General features: G+C 46.5%; 1 protein-coding gene across 3 annotated transcripts in view; it reads left to right on the top strand.

Moving 5' to 3' along the window:
* The window catches only part of FAM133B (family with sequence similarity 133 member B), a 160899-nt gene that overhangs the window by 27451 nt on the left and 115814 nt on the right, over positions 1-17634 (top strand). For all 3 annotated transcript variants that reach the window (XM_078663653.1, XM_078663655.1, XM_078663654.1), the window contains 4 exons: positions 6294-6391; positions 10944-11022; positions 13045-13119; positions 13231-13263. In XM_078663653.1, the coding sequence (XP_078519779.1) occupies positions 6294-6391; positions 10944-11022; positions 13045-13119; positions 13231-13263 (285 nt within the window). The remainder of the gene's footprint in view (positions 1-6293; positions 6392-10943; positions 11023-13044; positions 13120-13230; positions 13264-17634) is intronic.

Below are 17634 nucleotides of genomic sequence, written 5' to 3'. Positions count from 1 at the left end.
CACACTTCACATGGCCGCCACAGTACGCAAGTACACCATAGGAACGCTCCAGACTAGTTTAGATTGTTCTGAGTCGCCGTGCTTCTGCATGACTGTAGTGACAGTCCTTGTCGTTCCCAGAACAGGTAGTGCAAGCTGAGTATCTAGGGAGTGGAGAGGATGTGGTGCAGCGGCCACAGCTGCTGATTCAAGAGCTGGGGATCCCGGCCGGTTCGAGTCTCCACTGCGCAACATCCTGTGATTCTGGGCAAATCACTGAATCTCTCTAGAGTGATAAATTGAGCTATATAAAGCTGCTAATTTAATTTAAAGTATCACCCAAAACAAAAAATCAGAAAGACGCAAAACTATATAAAAAAATAGTTCCACCAAAGCGGATGTTAACACTAGTTTGGCTACGGGAAACTGATTAGAGAAGCAAACCAGGAACAAGCATTGGTAAATGCAGGAAAATATGTGACCGCCAATAAAAATTAAGTAAAAGAAAGTGCAATCACAGGAGCCAATGAAAAGCCAGGAAAGCGAGGGGGCGGTATGTAAACCCCCCTTTTAAGATGTATATTAAAAATAATAAATTTCACAAGCATGGCGCAAGCGCTGTGCATGGCAAACCCAAAAAGGGTAAACGTAAAATTCACCTTACCTTAGTGCAGTTAACTCTTTTAGGGTGTAGTTACCGCTTCCAAGTGCCGTGCCGTGTCATTGGTTGCAGTTTGTGGGTAGGAGCTACGTCTCTGTGCTGTTAGTATCTTATTTTTGGAGCATCGAGGTTGTGAGGATCAGAAGTCCTTGCCTCCTGTTCTCGTCTGCCCTATGGCTCCGGTATTTCGCCATGGGTTGTAGTCTGCTGCACGGTGATCCTAGGCTGCCGAGTAGCCTCTTGTCGTCCAACTCCTGCTCCCCTCGCTCTCTGTGCCTGCCTCACTTCTCTCTTCCTCTTCCAAAACGCAGGTAGATCTCCTCTCCTCCAGAAGTCTCTTAGCTGTGTCCCTGCATTCAGGTCTGTCTTATCTTTGTCCTCCCTGTGCTTCCTCCACTGGGTGTCTCGTCTTCTGTAGCTCTTATTGCCCCTACAGCTCTTCCTTCGCTTTCTGACCCTGGGGAGCCAGAGCTTCCTTTGTCGCCCGAGCTTGCAGGATCGATATCTAGGACCGCTAAGAACTGCCCAGATAGCCACCCTGCCTCATCTGACCTTGGAGGAGTTGAGATCTGGCTCCACTGTGTTGCACTGCGAGTTGGTTTCCGAAGTGGATTGGCCGTAGAATGGGATAGACTTGGGCTAAGTGGAGTGGTTAGGGTGATTGGGATCCCCCTCTGTCTGTGGCAACTCCATTTGCGTGGGATCTGCTCTTTGTGGGTGGTGCCTCGGCTTCTACTATGGGGGGATTACAGTACCCCCTGGCTGATGTTGCAGGAGTAACCACACACATGCCGGTATATGGGGTGAAAGGTGCCGAAACCTCAACAGTGGGCTGTGTTGCGGGGTCCTTTTTGTAACTAACACTGGCAACGCCAATGGGTCTTACTTTAATGTGATAGCGCATGGATTCTGCGAGGTGTGATCGAAAACTGGTTGGTGATATGAAAAATGCCTCCTGTTTACGCCTGACGTACTTTGGGGCTTCCGGGTTTGGGGTATAAAAAGTAGAGAAAAGTATTTTCACTTTTTAAGCTTCACAACTCGTCCTCCTCAAAAATGCCCCCATTTGCTGCTCTATATTTGAGAGACAATTTGTCATCGCTGATTTCTGCGACGGAGAGAGAGGGCGAGAGGCGCGTTTGGTTATAATAACTGTGCTGTCAGCCTCTTAGCGGCTATTTATTATCACTGGCCCGTCCCCGCTTTGTATCGCAGTGGTCAACCACACATAAAGTCCAATTATTCTCCGCATCCATTGCCCGGGGGCATGCATCACAAATGAACATCTCTATCCCGCGGGAAAGTCTCTACAATTATTAGTTTAGTACGAGAGTGAACAATGGCCCAATGTGAAAAGGACAGGAACAGGAGAATTCATTTGTCACATCCCGTTAAAGCAGATGACGTTTAATGACTAGACTGTGTACCTGTACACCGGAAGGCCGGGTTTAGAATCCCTGCACCCCGGTGTGTGGTCTTGGGTAGACTTCATAAGCCCATGTCACAACTCGCCAGCTCTAAATGGGGAGCACTTAGATGTATCGAATATGCATTCCGTGCACTACAGAGCACACCCTCCTTAACTTGTGACGTCTGTTGGCAAAATATTAAAGGAATGTAGTTTTTGATTGGGAAAACATACCGTTCTAAGAAATTCGCTAGAATGTCCCAATCAACCCAAACCTGTTCATGTTTTGTTATAAATGGAAACAAAAAGTAGCATTCTTAACCGTAAAGAAATGTGTAGATACGTCACAAGTCAATGAAGAGGAAACGATAGAAAAGTTTAATTGATTGTGAACGTGCCTCATACATTGAAATTGCTCATAAATATTAATTAGGTGACGTAGCCCTTACTCTACCTAACGTGCAGGTCTGCAACATGCATTTAATGTTTGCCTATTTGTCAGGCCAGACCATTGTGTATATTAGTTGCTTGCTCGGTGACGACGGCCTAAGAAATCAGCTCGACAGATCCGTTTTAGACAAAGAACCAGGTCTTGAGGGTCTTCCTGAAGGTGGTCTGGGAGGGGGTGCATCTGATGTCTGCCAGTAGCTCGTTCCAGGTTTTGGCTGCGATGTGAGAGAAGGATCTTCCACCAGTTCTGGCTCTGTGGGTGCTCGGGGTTTTGGCCAGTGCGAAGTTAGCCGATCGGAGGTTTCTTTTGGGTACGTGGAAGTTTATTCTGTTGTTGAGGTATTTGGGTCCGCTGTTGTGTAGGCATTTGTAGGCCTGAGTTAGGACTTTGAAGACTTTGAAGGTGACTCTCTTTTCCACCGGGAGCCAGTGGAGTGTACACAGGTGTTGGCTTATGTGTTCGTGCCGGGGGATGCCAAGGGCGAGTCTGGCCGCTGTGTTCTGTATTGTCTGGAGTTTACGGAGTAGGGACTTGTTGATGCCGGCGTAGAGAGTGTTTCCGTAGTCCAGTCTGCTGGTGATGAGTGCCTGGGTGACTGTCTTCCTTGACTCAGGGGGGATCCATTTGAAACTCTTTCGAAGGATGCGGAAGGTGTTGAAGCAGCTGGAGGTGACTGCGTTGACCTGTCGGTTCATGGTGAGTGATGAATCAAGTAAAATGCCTAGGTTTTTGGCGTGGTCTGAGAGGGTGGGTGGGCTTCTGATGGAGGTGGGCCACCAGGTGTTGTCCCATGCTGAGGGGGTGGTTCAGAGGACGAGGACTTTTGTCTTCTCGGCGTTGAGTTTTAGGCTGCTGTTGGTCATCCAGACTGCGACGTCTTGCATTTCTCTTTGGAAGTTAAGTTTGTCGGTGGCAGGGTCTCTGGTGAGGGAGAGGATGATCTGGGTGTCGTCGGCGTAGGATACAATGTTGAGGCTGTGTAGTCGGACAATGGCTGCAAGGGGGGCCATGTAGATGTTGTAGATGGTCGGGCTCAGAGATGACCCTGTGGGACTCTGCAGGGGATTTCCGTGGGGGCGGAGAGGAAGGGCGGCAGTCTGATCCTTTGGCTTCTTCCGTTGAGGAACGATCGGATCCAGTACAAGGCTGTTCCTTGTATTCCGGCGTCGTGTAGTCTGGCGGCTAGTGTGCGGCGAGAGACGGTGTCGAAGGCTGCAGACAGGTCGAGGAGGATGAGGGCTGCGTAATGGCCTTGGTCCAGGAGGGTGCGGATGTCATCTGTGGCAGCTCGTAGGGCGGTCTCGGCGCTGTGGTTTCTTCGGCATGCGGATCGGGAGGGGTAGAGGATGGCGTTCTCTTCGATGAATCGTGTCAGTTCCCTGTTGACTGCTTTCTCTGCCACCTTTTCTGCGAAGGCGAGGAGCGAGATGGGCCGGTAGTTCCTGAGGTCAGAGGGGTTGGCCGTGGGCTTCTTGAGGGGCCCTGACTTCTGCGCGCTTCCAGTCATCTGGGAAGGTGCTGGTTGTGAAGGTGGTGTTGATGGTGCATTGCAGTTCAGGTGCAATGGTGTCCGTTGCTCTGTGGTAGATGTGCGGGGGGCAGGGGTCGTTGGGGGGCCCCCGAGTGGATGCCTTTCATGGTAGTGGCAGTTTCCTCGTCGTGATTGGTGCCCAGTCGGAGATGGTGGGCTGGCAGGTGTCTCCCTAGGGGAAGGCTGCGGCGTCTCATGGGAGGGCGACATGGTTGTCATAGAGTGTTGTGATCTTGAGGTGGAAGTAGGTTCCAAGCTTGTCGTAGAGGTCTTGGGATGGGCCGATGTCTGTGGCCTTGCTGCGTGGTTTTGTGAATTCCTGAATGACAGTGAAGAGTTGCTTGGAGTTGGCAAGGATTTTGTTTTCGTTGTTCTGATTTGGTTGTGGTAATCCGTCATGGCTTTCTTGTAGGTGAAGTAGTTGTTGGTTGTCTTGGTGTTCCTCCAGTTCTTCTCCAGGCATCTGCAGTTCCGTCTGGCTTCTTGGAAATTGGTGGTGAACCAGGCGGCTTTCCTGGGGCGCTGTTTGCCAGGGTTGCGTAGCGGGGCGAGCTAGTCTGCGCAGTTGGAGATCCAATTGTGGAGCTCTCTGGCCGCAGTGTTTGAGTCAGTGTGGTTGTCTCGGGTGAGGGTGGCATTCAATTGCTCGTCGGTGACTTTGCTCCAGTTCCGTCATGGTGGGCGGGGGGCTGGTTTAGGTGACTTGGGTTTGTCGACTGTGAAGGGAACGCAGCGGTGGTCGGTCTATGGAGGTTGCTTTGTGTGGCTGAAGTGAACACTGTTACCTGCTGTGAAAATGGGATTTAGGGTGTGTCCTGCTCTGTGTGTTGGTATGGTGACGAGTTGGTTGAGTTCGATGTTGGCATGGTTGTCACGGAGGATGGTGGCATTGGGGTCGCTGGGGTTGTCAAGGTGGAAGTTGAGGTCTCCAATGAGTATGTAGTTCATGGATGCGATGACGTGGGGTGCGATGAAGTCGGTGGTGGTGAAGGATGTCCGAGGTTCTGTAGATGAAAGTTCCTCGGAGTGTGGTGCAGGGGCTGGTCCGGATCTGGAAGTGAAGGTTTTCGGCAGAGGGGAAGGTTTTGCTGCAGGTGGTGAGGCAGAGCGTGCTCTTGTGTGAGATGTTGAGGCCTCCTCCCGGGCGGTTGGGGCGGTCCTTCATCTGGATCTTGTATCCGTCTGGGATGGCGGTGTTGATGTTGGGGTCGGAGGCGGCGTTGTTCCAGGCGATGTCAGGCGAGAGGGAGGTGAGTAGGTTCCAGATTTCCATGCCATGTTTGTGTACGGAGCGCATGTTGAGGAGGATGTATCTGAGGGTGTCGTTGGTATGGAGTTGGTGGTGTCAGAAGCCAGGGTGGTGGTGAAGGTCCGGCGGCAGTGGAGGCAGGAGAACTGGCCGTGGGTCGTATTCGGTGAGGCTTGTTGGCAGTCTGTGGGTTCCAGGGTTCCAGTGCAAGGAGGGTGGCGTAGTCGTAGCAGTGGGGCTGGCTGAACCAGGGTTTCTGGCCCTGGCCGCGGTTGGGACATGGACGGGCGCAGACGGGTGCAGACTGGGTTACCTTAAGCAACTGCCATTTAGTAGGGGAGGGAACGTGCAGCTGGGAGGCGGAAGCTGGGGCGGTAATGACGGGAAAACGTAGGCAGGACGACCAAAACAGCCACGGTGGGCACGAATTACAGAGGAATCGCAGAGGATAAAAAAAAATACGTGGGCAGAGTGCGAGGAAAACAAATGGCACAGTTACTTACACAAGTGGGAAACAATTGACACAATAAACATAAGTGGGGAACAGAAAATACAGTTACTACAACGGCGCTAACCAGGAGAGGGGACAAGCGCAATTACCAGATGCGAGCGAGGTGGGCACTTGAATCCGGGCGGTCTCGAACCCTACCTGGGTTGAGCCAAGAGTCTGCGGCGCTGAGCTGAGCAGAGCACAGCGGAGCTGCTTGGGAGAGAGCAGGCCTCGGACCGGGGTCAGAGGTCTTGACAACATTTTAAAACTATTCGAGGCCTGCTGATCTAGAAAAAAAGGCATCTGTTTTGAAATTGCTCACTTTATTGAGCCTCTCCAGTGTCCTTTCACCTTGTTCTGCATATCAGAACTGCTGTCTGATCGTATATTAATGCTCTCGTGTTGGGACACAAGTAATGTAACGTTACAGAGATTTGTGATTTTTGATGTTCTTTGTTGTTAATGGGGAAATTACAAATATATTTACCTATATTTGTACAACTTTTAATTGTTTTCTCTTTTAGGCTTATATGAACCCCATAGCCATGGCCCGATCTCGAGGTCCATCGGCATCCGGCGGGCCTACTATACAGGACTACCTCAATAGACCAAGGCCCACTTGGTAAGAAAAAAATGTTGGCAGCGCTAGTGTACCTGTCTTTTTTAGGTCGCACAAGTTGTCATAACTAATGAGACCTGTTGTCAGCTTAGAGTGGGCTTTAGAGCTCAAACATTGTTTACCATTGGTTGTCCTTACGGTCGCTCTCCTTTAATTGTTTCCCCTCACTTGCGCCGCCTTTGATGCTTTACCATCCTCTTCCTTAGTGATGTGCCCCCCGTATTACTCCACCTTCTCTTGCTTTTAAAAAAAAGTTTTGTAATACTTACATTTTTGTATTCTCTTATCAAACTTGATAAATAAAAAAGCACATGCATAATTTTGTAAAGGCGCACATGTGTGGTGCATGTCGCGGCAAAATGACTCCTCCCCAGTGTCATAGTGCTTTTTATTTCTTTAGCCTGGCTAAAAACCATTGACCAAGTCAGTAGGTCGTAATGGCGTGACCTATAGTCATTACCTTCTAGTTAACTCATTTATTGGCACTTAATTGAGAGCTCAGGTGTACTAGCTCGATTTCCACGACTCTACTGTGTTTCTCTTCCTGTCTCCTCTCCTCCATTCCGTTCTCTCTCCACTTCTCTTCCCGCTGACATTATCTCACCTTTTTCCCTCTTCTTTCCTTCTTTTCGCTGCTCTCTCTCTCCTGTTTGCCCTCCTTCTGTGGGCACTCATTCTCGATCTCCTATTTTTTTGCTCGCATTTACTCTCCACATCGCATTGCTTCCTTTCTCGTCCTACTTTTTTGTCTGTCCTTTCTTCTGCCATTACACCACTTCTTCTCTGCGTCTATCGTTCTGAATTTTCTCCCCTGTCCTTATTCTCTCCCCTCTCCTATTATCTTCAATGCATAATTTTCCCCTCTATTCCTCTCCCCTCTCTCTGCCATCTCCTTCTATCTTCTCTTCTTTCCCCTCTCCTGTTCTTTAACTAAATTTCCCTCTTTCTTTCCCCTCTCCACTTTACCTATGTCTCCTTATCTCTTTTTACTGAAATATTGTATCTCAGTCAACACACCATTTTATTTTAATTTTATTTATTTTAAAAGTTTTATATAGCGCTGGCTAGACCCGAAGGTATCAGAGCGCTTTACATGAGCATCAGATCCTAGTTACAGGTTACATTGTTACAAAGGTTACACAGTTATTAGAGCATGGCAACATAGTTACTTGTAAGGTCAAGATAAACAATAAGCACAAATACGAAAGGGGAAAAGCAAGCAAGGGGAAAGATTCAGGGGAGGGGGAAGGAGCTGGGGAAGTAGATAGGTAATGAAGGTGGGAGGGTGAAGGACAACGCAAGGAAAGAGGAGGGGAAGGGAGACGGGACACAAACCGTTAGACGAGTCAAAGCAACGTCCAAAGTCCAGTAAGCTGTGATCCCAGGGGAAGTGGTATCAGTGGAATCTCTCAGAGGGGTCTCGGAGACTCCAAGGCCTACATACTGGATCCTTCCCCGAAAAGGGGAGAGGGAGTGTTTTGGCAAGGGGTGCCATACCATACCTCAGCTGTAAGTAGCTCGCTTGGCGCAGTGGACTCTCTCAGCGGGTACGCTGAGACTCCAGAATATAAATATTGGATCTTACCCCAACAAGGGGAGAAAGAGTGCTTAGTCAAAGGGCACAGAGGACAGGGGGCTAGGCAGACTAGCAGGCAAGGTGAGAGATTCAGGGGAGAGAGGATAGGAGATATGAGCTAGGGAGGTAGACAAAGGGAGAAAGAGTTCTAAACGGGAACAAATTTAATTAATGAGTTATTATATAGCGCTGGCTAGACCCGATGGAATCAGAGCGCTTTACATGAGGGACAGTAATGTTGCAAATTACATCAGTTAAAAGTTACATAAGTATCTACAAAAGCATTTAAAGAACATAGGGGAACAAGGTGAATGGAGCAGGAAGGGTAAGGGGATAGGGTAAAGGGGTAGGAGGAAGACAGGACATAGAGACAAGGGGAAAATAGTTACAAAAGATACCAGAAAAAACTTTTAGGAGCATAGAAGAAAAGGAAAATGGGGTGAGGAATGGAAAGGGGGAGAGGGCAAAAGGGGTAGTGTATAGATACAGCCGAGAGACGAAGGGAAAGTTTGTCCAAGGTCCGGCTGGGTAGGTGACGGCCGAGGGGGAATCCTCGGTCCATCTCCTCTTCAGCTATAAGGTAGGTCCACCGGGCATCGGTCAAATGGCTACGTCTCAACAGAAAAACAATTAAAGGGGAAGATGTCGAGAAGAAGGGAGCGTAGAGGGGGAAGGGCGTGGGGTGAAAGGGTAGGAGGGGCAAACAACAGAGAGACGAAAGAAAGTCTGCCCAAAATCTGGCTGGGTAGGTGACGGCCGAGGGGGAATCCACAACCCATCTCCTCTTCAGCTAACAGGTAGCTCCACTGGACATCGGACAAATAGCAGGGTCTCTACGGTCGAGGGAAGGTTCAGAGTACATGTCCAGGAGGGAGAGCAGGATCAAGGACTGGTGAGGGATGTGGCTAAGCTCCCCTTTTTTGCAGTTAGTGCACGAAGGCCAGTGACTAACAGTCATGGAAAGTGAGGTGAGGGCTTTATTGTTGTTCCAGCCAGTGTGTATTTATTTAAAGCTTCTTAGCTTATTAATTGTGGAAACACTTATGGCGATGCTGCCTGTGCTACTTTATCGCCCCATCTCCCTACTTCCTTGGATGAGTAAACTGCTTGAGAGGCACGTTAATAACATCTTAGTGGACTATTTAGAAGCCAACAGTCTGCTTCGTGCCTCTCAGACAGGGTTCCGTCCTCAGCACGGAACTGAAACTGCTCTTTTAGCGGTGACTGAAGAGGCCAGAGCCGTGCTGGACAAGGGAGGAAAGGCCGCCATCATATTACTAGACCTCAGCGCCGCATTCGACACGGTCAACCATGCCATATTATTACAACGCTTGAGTGGTTTGGGCGTGTCGGGTGCGGCCCTGGAATGGCTTACCTCCTTCCTGGATGACAGATTCTTTCAGGTGTTTGAGGGCGAGACAGTCTCCCCTAAGCATCCACTTAGTTGCGGGGTGCCTCAGGGTTCTTCCCTGAGTCCCACCCTTTTTAATGCCTACATGGAACCTCTAGAAAGGATAGTCCATCCCTCTGGTGTGCGTATTGTCACCTACGCAGACAACACCCAACTGGTGGTCTCGCTTGACCACTCCGAGGGGTCGTCTTCCACCTTAGGTCCCTGTCTAGAGGCGGTCGCCAGATGGATGCAATCTTCCTGTCTTAAGCTAAACGGGGAGAAAACAGATATTATGCTGTTGGGCAATCCTTCTCCATCTGCCCTTGCATCCATCTGGCCCACATGTCTTGGCCCGCCTCCCCCTCCCAAATCCCAGATCAAGAGCCTGGGAATTTGGCTAGATAAGACGCTTGATTTCTCAGCCCAAGCTATCAAAACTGCCTCTACGTGCATTGGGCTGATGAAAATGCTCCGTAAGGTGCTCCCTCTGCTCCCATTCCAGGCTAGGAGAGTCATGGTCCAGGCCCTGATTCTCTCTCGCCTGGATTATGGGAACGCACTTTACATAGGAGCCCCGGTAGCAGTTATCCACAGGCTTCAAGGCACACAAAACTGTGCTGCTCGGCTATTGTATAACATCCCCCGCTGGCAGTCAGCTAAGAAAGCTCTGAAAGAGCTTCACTGGCTCCCAGTGGCGGCCAGAGTACAGTTTAAGGCCATGTGCATAGTGCACAAATCATTCCATCGCACTGGCCCAGCAATTCTCCATCCTGTGGTTACGCCTTACGCACCATCCAGAGCCTTGCGCTCTAGCTCTCTTCAGCTTGTAACCACAACTAAAATTAACAAGGCCCGCTGGGGCGGCCGTTCTTTCTCTCATGCTGCGGCTAAACTTTGGAATTCCCTCCCCCTTTCCCTTCGAGAAAACAATAATCTCATGTCCTTCGGAAAGGTTTTAAAAACGCACTTGTATGCAAAAGCTTGGTGATCTACCCGGTGCCCGCCACAAAAAATCAGTTTAAAGCGCTGCGAGGCCTCCGGGTAGTTACGCGCTATATAAGTGCAATTTCCATTCCATTCCATTCCATGGAACAAGGGTGGCCTCCATCTCCTGGTGCCCTCAACTCAGCCGGGTCTTTAAAAGTTCTATATAAGTGTGCTGTGTGAACAAAATCTAAATTTCTTTTTTTTTAACATTAGCTGCCAATCCGAATGACAGTAATTTGGAGACTAAAATCCAGCAGCCTAACTCTGAGAGAGGTCAGCCTTGCACAAATCAGTCTGACCTTCACATGAATATTCTGGCCTCCACTGGAAGATGACTTGCATTTTTGTCCGTGAAACAAGCAACCCCTGATATTTTAATTGGAAGCTGTGACATGTTTGTGGCGCTCAGAAAGCAAGGTGGTCCCCATCGAAGTACTCCTCGTCCCTAGCACAAACAGTATCTCATGATTACAACGAGATTAATAGAACACCATAGGCTGGATTATATTAGATACATTATATATGTGCTGCTCAAAATGAAAGACATTTTTGATTTAAAATTAATTCATGTAATTTTTGTTTGTTTTGGGTTGCTTAAGGGAAGAAGTGAAAGAACAATTAGAGAAGAAGAAGAAAGGATCTCGAGCTTTAGCAGAGTTTGAAGAAAAGATGAATGAGGTTTGTCACTGTGGGCAAAAATCACTTAAATATCAACCCCTTCTCTTGGTGCTGGTGAACGATGATCCTCCAAGGCTGAATGGCAAGAGCTTCTAGATTTTATTAAAGACAATTAGGCTAGCATTATGCATACCTCTTTGTTGCTAGTTCTCTACACAGCACTTTAAAGAACAAAACATAGCACCCTGGCAACCATGCAGTTAGAAACTTTCTGGCTGCTGTCCTTCATCCCCTCTGTAAATACTTTAAGAGTTTAATCCTCTTCCTTCAAATAGCACTTTTGCACATGTTCCCTTATTTGTATGGGACAAACACAGTGCCTGTGTACTTTTATATACGCTGGTGCAGAGGTAAAGAGGCCATCAGAACGCGCACTAGCTGTGTATTACAAAAAGGTGGCACAATTGATGTACCCTTTGAGGACAGCCTTCCTCAGAGAGAAGGCATCCCCCTGCAGTTGGGTACAGTCACTCACTACATCCTCCTGCAGGGAGATCTCTGTTCCCTCTTTGAAGGCAGATGGATACCCCCTGCGAAGCCAGTCCTTGCTCGCAAAAATCAAAAACTTTTTACTAGACCTGCAGGTGTAGTAACTTGAATAATCTGCCCCACCTAGCTGTAATGTACTTAACCTATAAACTGATCTCAAATTGTGTGATTCTAGGCAATTATTTTATTTTACAGAGCCGACCTTTACTTCATGAGCACATTCAGATATGTGAGTTCAGTATTTCTGCTGTACAAAAAAACTATTTTTTTTATTAAATAGACTAAACGTTTGCTCCATGTATAATAGTCTATACAACATATAGAGTATAATTGAACCCTGACTTGGCTCTTAGTTCACTAAAAGCCTTGCTGTTATGGAAAGGGCACAAGTGTTTCTTAGTTCTTGTTTAAAAACTCACTTTTAATAAATAAAGCATTATGTGGTAGCATACTATCATTTACAGACCGTAAATATCCCATTGAAATGGCCAAAAACGTTCTCACTAACATGCATTAACTATGTAGTACATAAACAATAATGTGTGAAATTGGCAAACGTATTTATCATTTACATATCGCCAAGTAAAGTGTACTGATTTGTTTACATCCATGTAAAATATTTTTTTTCTGCACACAATTATAAAAAGGGGCTTTCATAGCTACTGAAATATATTTTGAAATGTTTGCACAGTTCACTTATTAGCCATTTAAATATGTGTTAGAAAAGTACCTTACATCCATTTGTTTCACGCTCTGTACAGCATGTCAGACAGTTCACTTTACAAAATCCTGAAACTATAGTCAGCGAAAGAAAAGTAATTTTAAGACTTCTGTCTCTGAACACAGAGCAAATGCGGCAAGATAAAAAAAAGATTTAAAGGCACCTTTATTTCTCCTTCACTTTCTGATTGAGAAGAACACCTGTTCTTTGTCTGCTCGCCAGCACAGAAGAGAGTAGGAGCTAAATATAGCCCGCACTAATAAAATCTGACCAATACTCGTAGATGATAAATTCAACCTCTGTGTAGTAGTATGAGCCTCTGGTCACACATGCAGGCATTACCGATCATTCTGACGGCCTCCTCAGAACTTGCTATATTCTGTCAGAGTAGAGTTTGGCACACATCTGTGACTTAGTAAAGAGAGAGTACGGCAGGATCTTTAATCATTATACGTGATGAGATATTTATACTATGTTATTCATATGGTAGTAATATTGATTACAGCTCTGATTTTGCACTTAATTTATGTTTAGCTGCTTTTGTATTAATTACTTAATTTGCTATGAATACATGTATTTTAAAGTGTATAGCAATAATGTTTTAGATTTTTGTAATGTCCTGTTTTATGAGCTTGCCTCAAAATTAACACTTTGTTGATAATAGTAGATATACGTGAATTAATGAATGCTTTATTATGCCTATTAATAATAATTATCATTTTAAGTAATAATCAGGTATGTGAAAGAGTGCATGTGAGAGTGACCAAATGTCGGCTTTTGTGATGGTTGTTGACCTTGTCATTCTCTTGTAGAACTGGAAGAAAGAGCTGGAAAAACATCGAGAAAAAGTTCTTGGTGGAACTGAGGACTCTTCCAGAAAGAAGGAGGTATGAAAACAATGTTTAAAAATATTAATCATTGTACTACTAGAATGGCCCTTCCAATGATGGTGATACCAGTAATGTTTCTGTTTGTTTTTTGTTTTGGTTATTTTGTAGAAAAAGAGAAAGGAAAAGAAGAAATCTGCTGGGGTGAGGACAGTTTTCCTTTGGGTTATGGTACATGAACAATGCAAAATAAGTGTTTCTTTGACCAATGTATTCTGTTTTGTTGAGACTAACATGGATTACTTCCAAATATTGCAAATGTGATAATTTGCATGCACACAAAACAAACCTGCTGTCTGTAAGACACGAAGATTTTTCAAAGACACTATTTAACCGATGTTGCAGGCCTAACCCTGCCAAATTCATATTCAAAGTCCTCAAAGACCTCAGTGCCAAGAAAGTCTCGGTACCTACAACCATTTCCGAATCCCATTATGAAGAACTAGCTTCCTTCTTCGTGGAGAAAGTATGGCCAATCTATCTGTCCTTTCCTTCTATGTCCACTTCTTGCATCTATACTCCCTCCAGACCAGGACCGGCCTCTAGCCTTAAGGTTATCCCAGACATCTCCCCCGAGGAACTAGTAAACTGCTCGTTAAAATTAAATCTGGCTCCCCTGCTGACCCGCTTAAGCCTGCTCAGATCAGAGAATCCTCCTTGCTCTGTCTGACCCCTCTATGCCAGATAATTAACGCCTCTTTCTCTTCCGCCACCGTGCCTGCAAAATGAAAACAGGCCTGGGTCTCTCCTATCCTTAAAAAACCCTTCGACTCTACGAAGCCCGAGAATTATAGACCTATTTCTCTCCTCCCCTAGGTGGCGAAGGCTGCCGAAGCCCATGCCAACAGCATACTCACCAACATCTTGTTCTCCAATAACATTCTAGATGTTACGCAACATGGCTTCCGCACTGGGCATAGCACAGAGGCTGCTCTACTGGCTATGGCGGAACACCTGGGGACCATTCTTGACTCCGGTCAAACGGCAGCACTGATCCTACTGGATCTCAGTGTCGCCTTTGACACGGTCTCGCATGCAATTCTGCCCCGACGCCTGGAGGAGGTAGGGATTTCAGACCTGGCCCTTGAAGGGTTCAGATCTTTCCTGATCGGAAGATCCTTTCGTGTCTCCACTCCTCCATTTTGATCTCAGGCGCATCCAATTGAGCAGGGTGTCCCTCAGGGCTCGGCATTGAGCCCCACATTGTTCAATCTTTATGTTCAGCCAGTAGCTGCTGTCGCCAGACAATGGGAACCTTACTATGGTCTCATATGCGGATGACACGCAGCTAGTGGTTGCTCTAACGGATGGCTCAAGCCTGAATGTCTCCAAGTTTAAAAATGGCTTTACGGCTGTGGCAGAGTGGATGACATCTAATTGCTTGAAACTTAATGCAAACAAAACAGAAGTTTTAATAGTCGGTAAGAACACTGACTTATGGGGTGACCATTGGTGGCCTAATGCCTTGGGTAAGGCCCCCGAACCTAAGAATGAAGTCAAGAACTTGGGGGTGTGGATGGACACCTCTCTTAGTTTCTGCTTCCACACTAAAAAAGTTGCTGCCACGTGTTTCGGCATTCTACGAGGGATTAAACCTATCCTAAAATTCTTTGATGCATCTACCAGACAGCTGATAATCCAGTCTACTATTCTCTCCTGCCCGGACTTTGCTAGCTCCCTGCTTCTGGGGCCAATCAAGCTGAGATCACCCAGATGCAGCGTATCCAGAACGCAGCAGCCAGAGCCTTAGATGGCCTTCCCCGGTTCTGCTCCACCGCCGATACCATCCGGAGGCTTTACTGGCTCCCTGTGGCACAGAGGATTCGATTGAAGATGCTTTGCCTGTCTTTTAAAATTCTCAAACTGGCTAAGCCTAAAATGCTTGACAACTTGCTGATCCCGCATGTCCCTTCCCGTACATTACGTTCCATTGGGCAGCATTTAGTGACGGTGCCTCGGATAAAACGCTGCAGAGCGGGAGGTCGCTCCTTCCGCTACCTGGCAGCAAAACTGTGGAACTCACTACCAGCCCACATACGAGAACTGGACGACCTATTGACCTTCAGGAAGGCAGTTTAAACTCACCTCTTTCCCTTAAAAAAAATAAAGTTCTTGCTGGGATCTGTCTTACTGAGCTCCACCGTAGTATGCTGCTCTTCTAGCTGCTGTTAAACGCCGGGACGCCCCTTTGCTGGGGCATCTGAGCGCTATATAAGTAGTTATAACATAACATACATTTTCTATTCTCATTGTGCAGTTTACTTGCAAATTCTGCTCTTTGTTCATATATATATTTTTTTCATTAGATTTTTGTGACAGACGTAGTAGGTAAATGTTTACTTTTGCCTTGGTTATGACCAGTTTCTGTCCATAAAATGAAACTCTAGCTTTATTGTAACTTTAAATAAAATTTCAATCATGTTTAAAGTGTCTTTCTAATTTAAGGGTTGTTTAATTAGAACATGGAGACAGATTAATGACCACAAACGAGTTTTATTTCATTGTATCAATACCGTTTTAGGAGTTTGTAAGGTTTATCAACTCTTTAAATTGAATTGCGACCCCATATCATTTTGCTATTACGAAATGGTGTGTTGTATAACAAGGAGTTATACTATCTGGCTGCACAATTTCAGTGGGTGACAAAATGGCTTGCTGGACTTAATTTAAATGACACAGCCACATTGCTCCCACCATGGTCTCAATCTCAGATATATCATCTGTTTCACCCAATTGCCCGTTCCTCCAGTCCTTCACAAACCTGCCTAGCTCTTGCCCATCATTGCTACAAGCGAAGTCTCTACCTTACCAGGAATACATTCCCCTATGCTCCACTGCTGCCGCTCCTGGGAACTCCAAGAAGAAAAATAAGCACCCCTAATAGATCACTAACACACGGGCGCGCTGCCGAGTTGAATACGCTGGGGTGACCTCTATGCCAATGGTACTCTGATACCCTTTGAAAGACTGTTGGAGGAGTATGATTTTCCGGCAGGTCAGTTCCTGGTATACAATTCTCTTACAAGATCGCTCTCACTGGTTTGAGGGGACATAAACACTGAGCCGGAGATGCATACAATAACTACATGTAGGGGGCAACGGATCCCACATAATACACTGGCTGACAGAGGCACTACTATCTCATACAACACAGCCCATGTTGGCCTTGAGCACAAAGTGGGAGACAGACAGGGGAAGTCCATGGACAGATCCTGAATGGGAAATGGTCTTGGCTAATCCTACTCAAATACAGAGAAACGCCAAGTTCAACCTCATACAAACAAACATCACACATAAAGCGTACCTATCCCCAGGCAAATACTTCCAATTGACTAACTCAGCATGCCCTCGTCGCCTGCAGGTAAATGCAGATCTTTTACACAGGCTTTGGTCATGCCCTTCCCTGCAAACAACAACGGCACTCGCGACATACACCGACAGACCCCAACTACAATCATGGGAGGCATGTATATTGGGCTTCTATTCCAGATCAAAGAAACACAGGGTTACCTCAAGGTTTAGCGACCTATGACTCATAGTCGCCAAAAGATTGATTACTAAAGGGTGGAAAAACAGAATCCTCCCGCCCTCAATAGCTGGAAAAACTCACTGGCGGTGTGGGCGCAGGCAGAAAGCACGTCCTAACACAAGGAGGAAATAGCCGGTCTGCGTAAATATGCCATCGCGCAATACCTGGGTGTAATGCTTGTGAAGCTGAATTGAGCAGATAGGGAACTCGAGAGCAATCCCTCACAAAATGAAGACAGGTTGGACTCATACACAGGCACCTAAACACACTGCAACCCAGGTTCAGGCTACGTGAAATGTAGGAGTGTGCAAAGTAGGAACAGATAGGATTACTATGCAAGAGGGTGAGCCAGGCCCAGCATTACATCCTCCCCAACACCGCGAGGAGGGGATGGGAGATATGTCCATAAATAACACTCAGTAGGCAGTTCTCACTACTTGTTTGAAATGACCTGGGCGTGACGGAATGTTGGTATTGTTGTTTGGTTAATTAATGTGTTGCATTTGCATCAAACAGTTATAATGGCAGAGACAATGAGGTATGAGAGAAAAAGAAAAAGCCAGGTGGGCAAGCAGACAAACGACTGCATTGGGGTATGAAAAGATCCAAATATAGACATGTTGATGTACCCACAACAGTTGTTTTTATAAAACATAAGGTAATTATTGTGCATTAACATTGTAACCCCGATTTCCCTTAACCGGTCAACTGAGCCCAAGCTGACCACATTTTTGCTATATACGACTGTATAAATGAAAGCTCCTGTAGAACCCTAGTGTAACACTATCTCCTATGTAAACAATGCAATACAAATAAAGATATATAATTTTTTTTAAAAGAGTATGTTGTAGGCATGGCTTCCAAATACTGAATCTCTGAGATGTATGATTATTTTGAAACTATAATCCAGTTTCAAAACATTAAAAAATTACTGAGTTCGGTTAGTGACTCTTTTATCAAAGGGAAGGGGGTCCCCCTGTTCCTTT

This window comes from Lissotriton helveticus, chromosome 10, assembly GCF_964261635.1.
Source record: "Lissotriton helveticus chromosome 10, aLisHel1.1, whole genome shotgun sequence".
NCBI lineage: Eukaryota > Metazoa > Chordata > Amphibia > Caudata > Salamandridae > Lissotriton > Lissotriton helveticus.
This window is presented reverse-complemented; position numbering and strand designations above follow the sequence as displayed.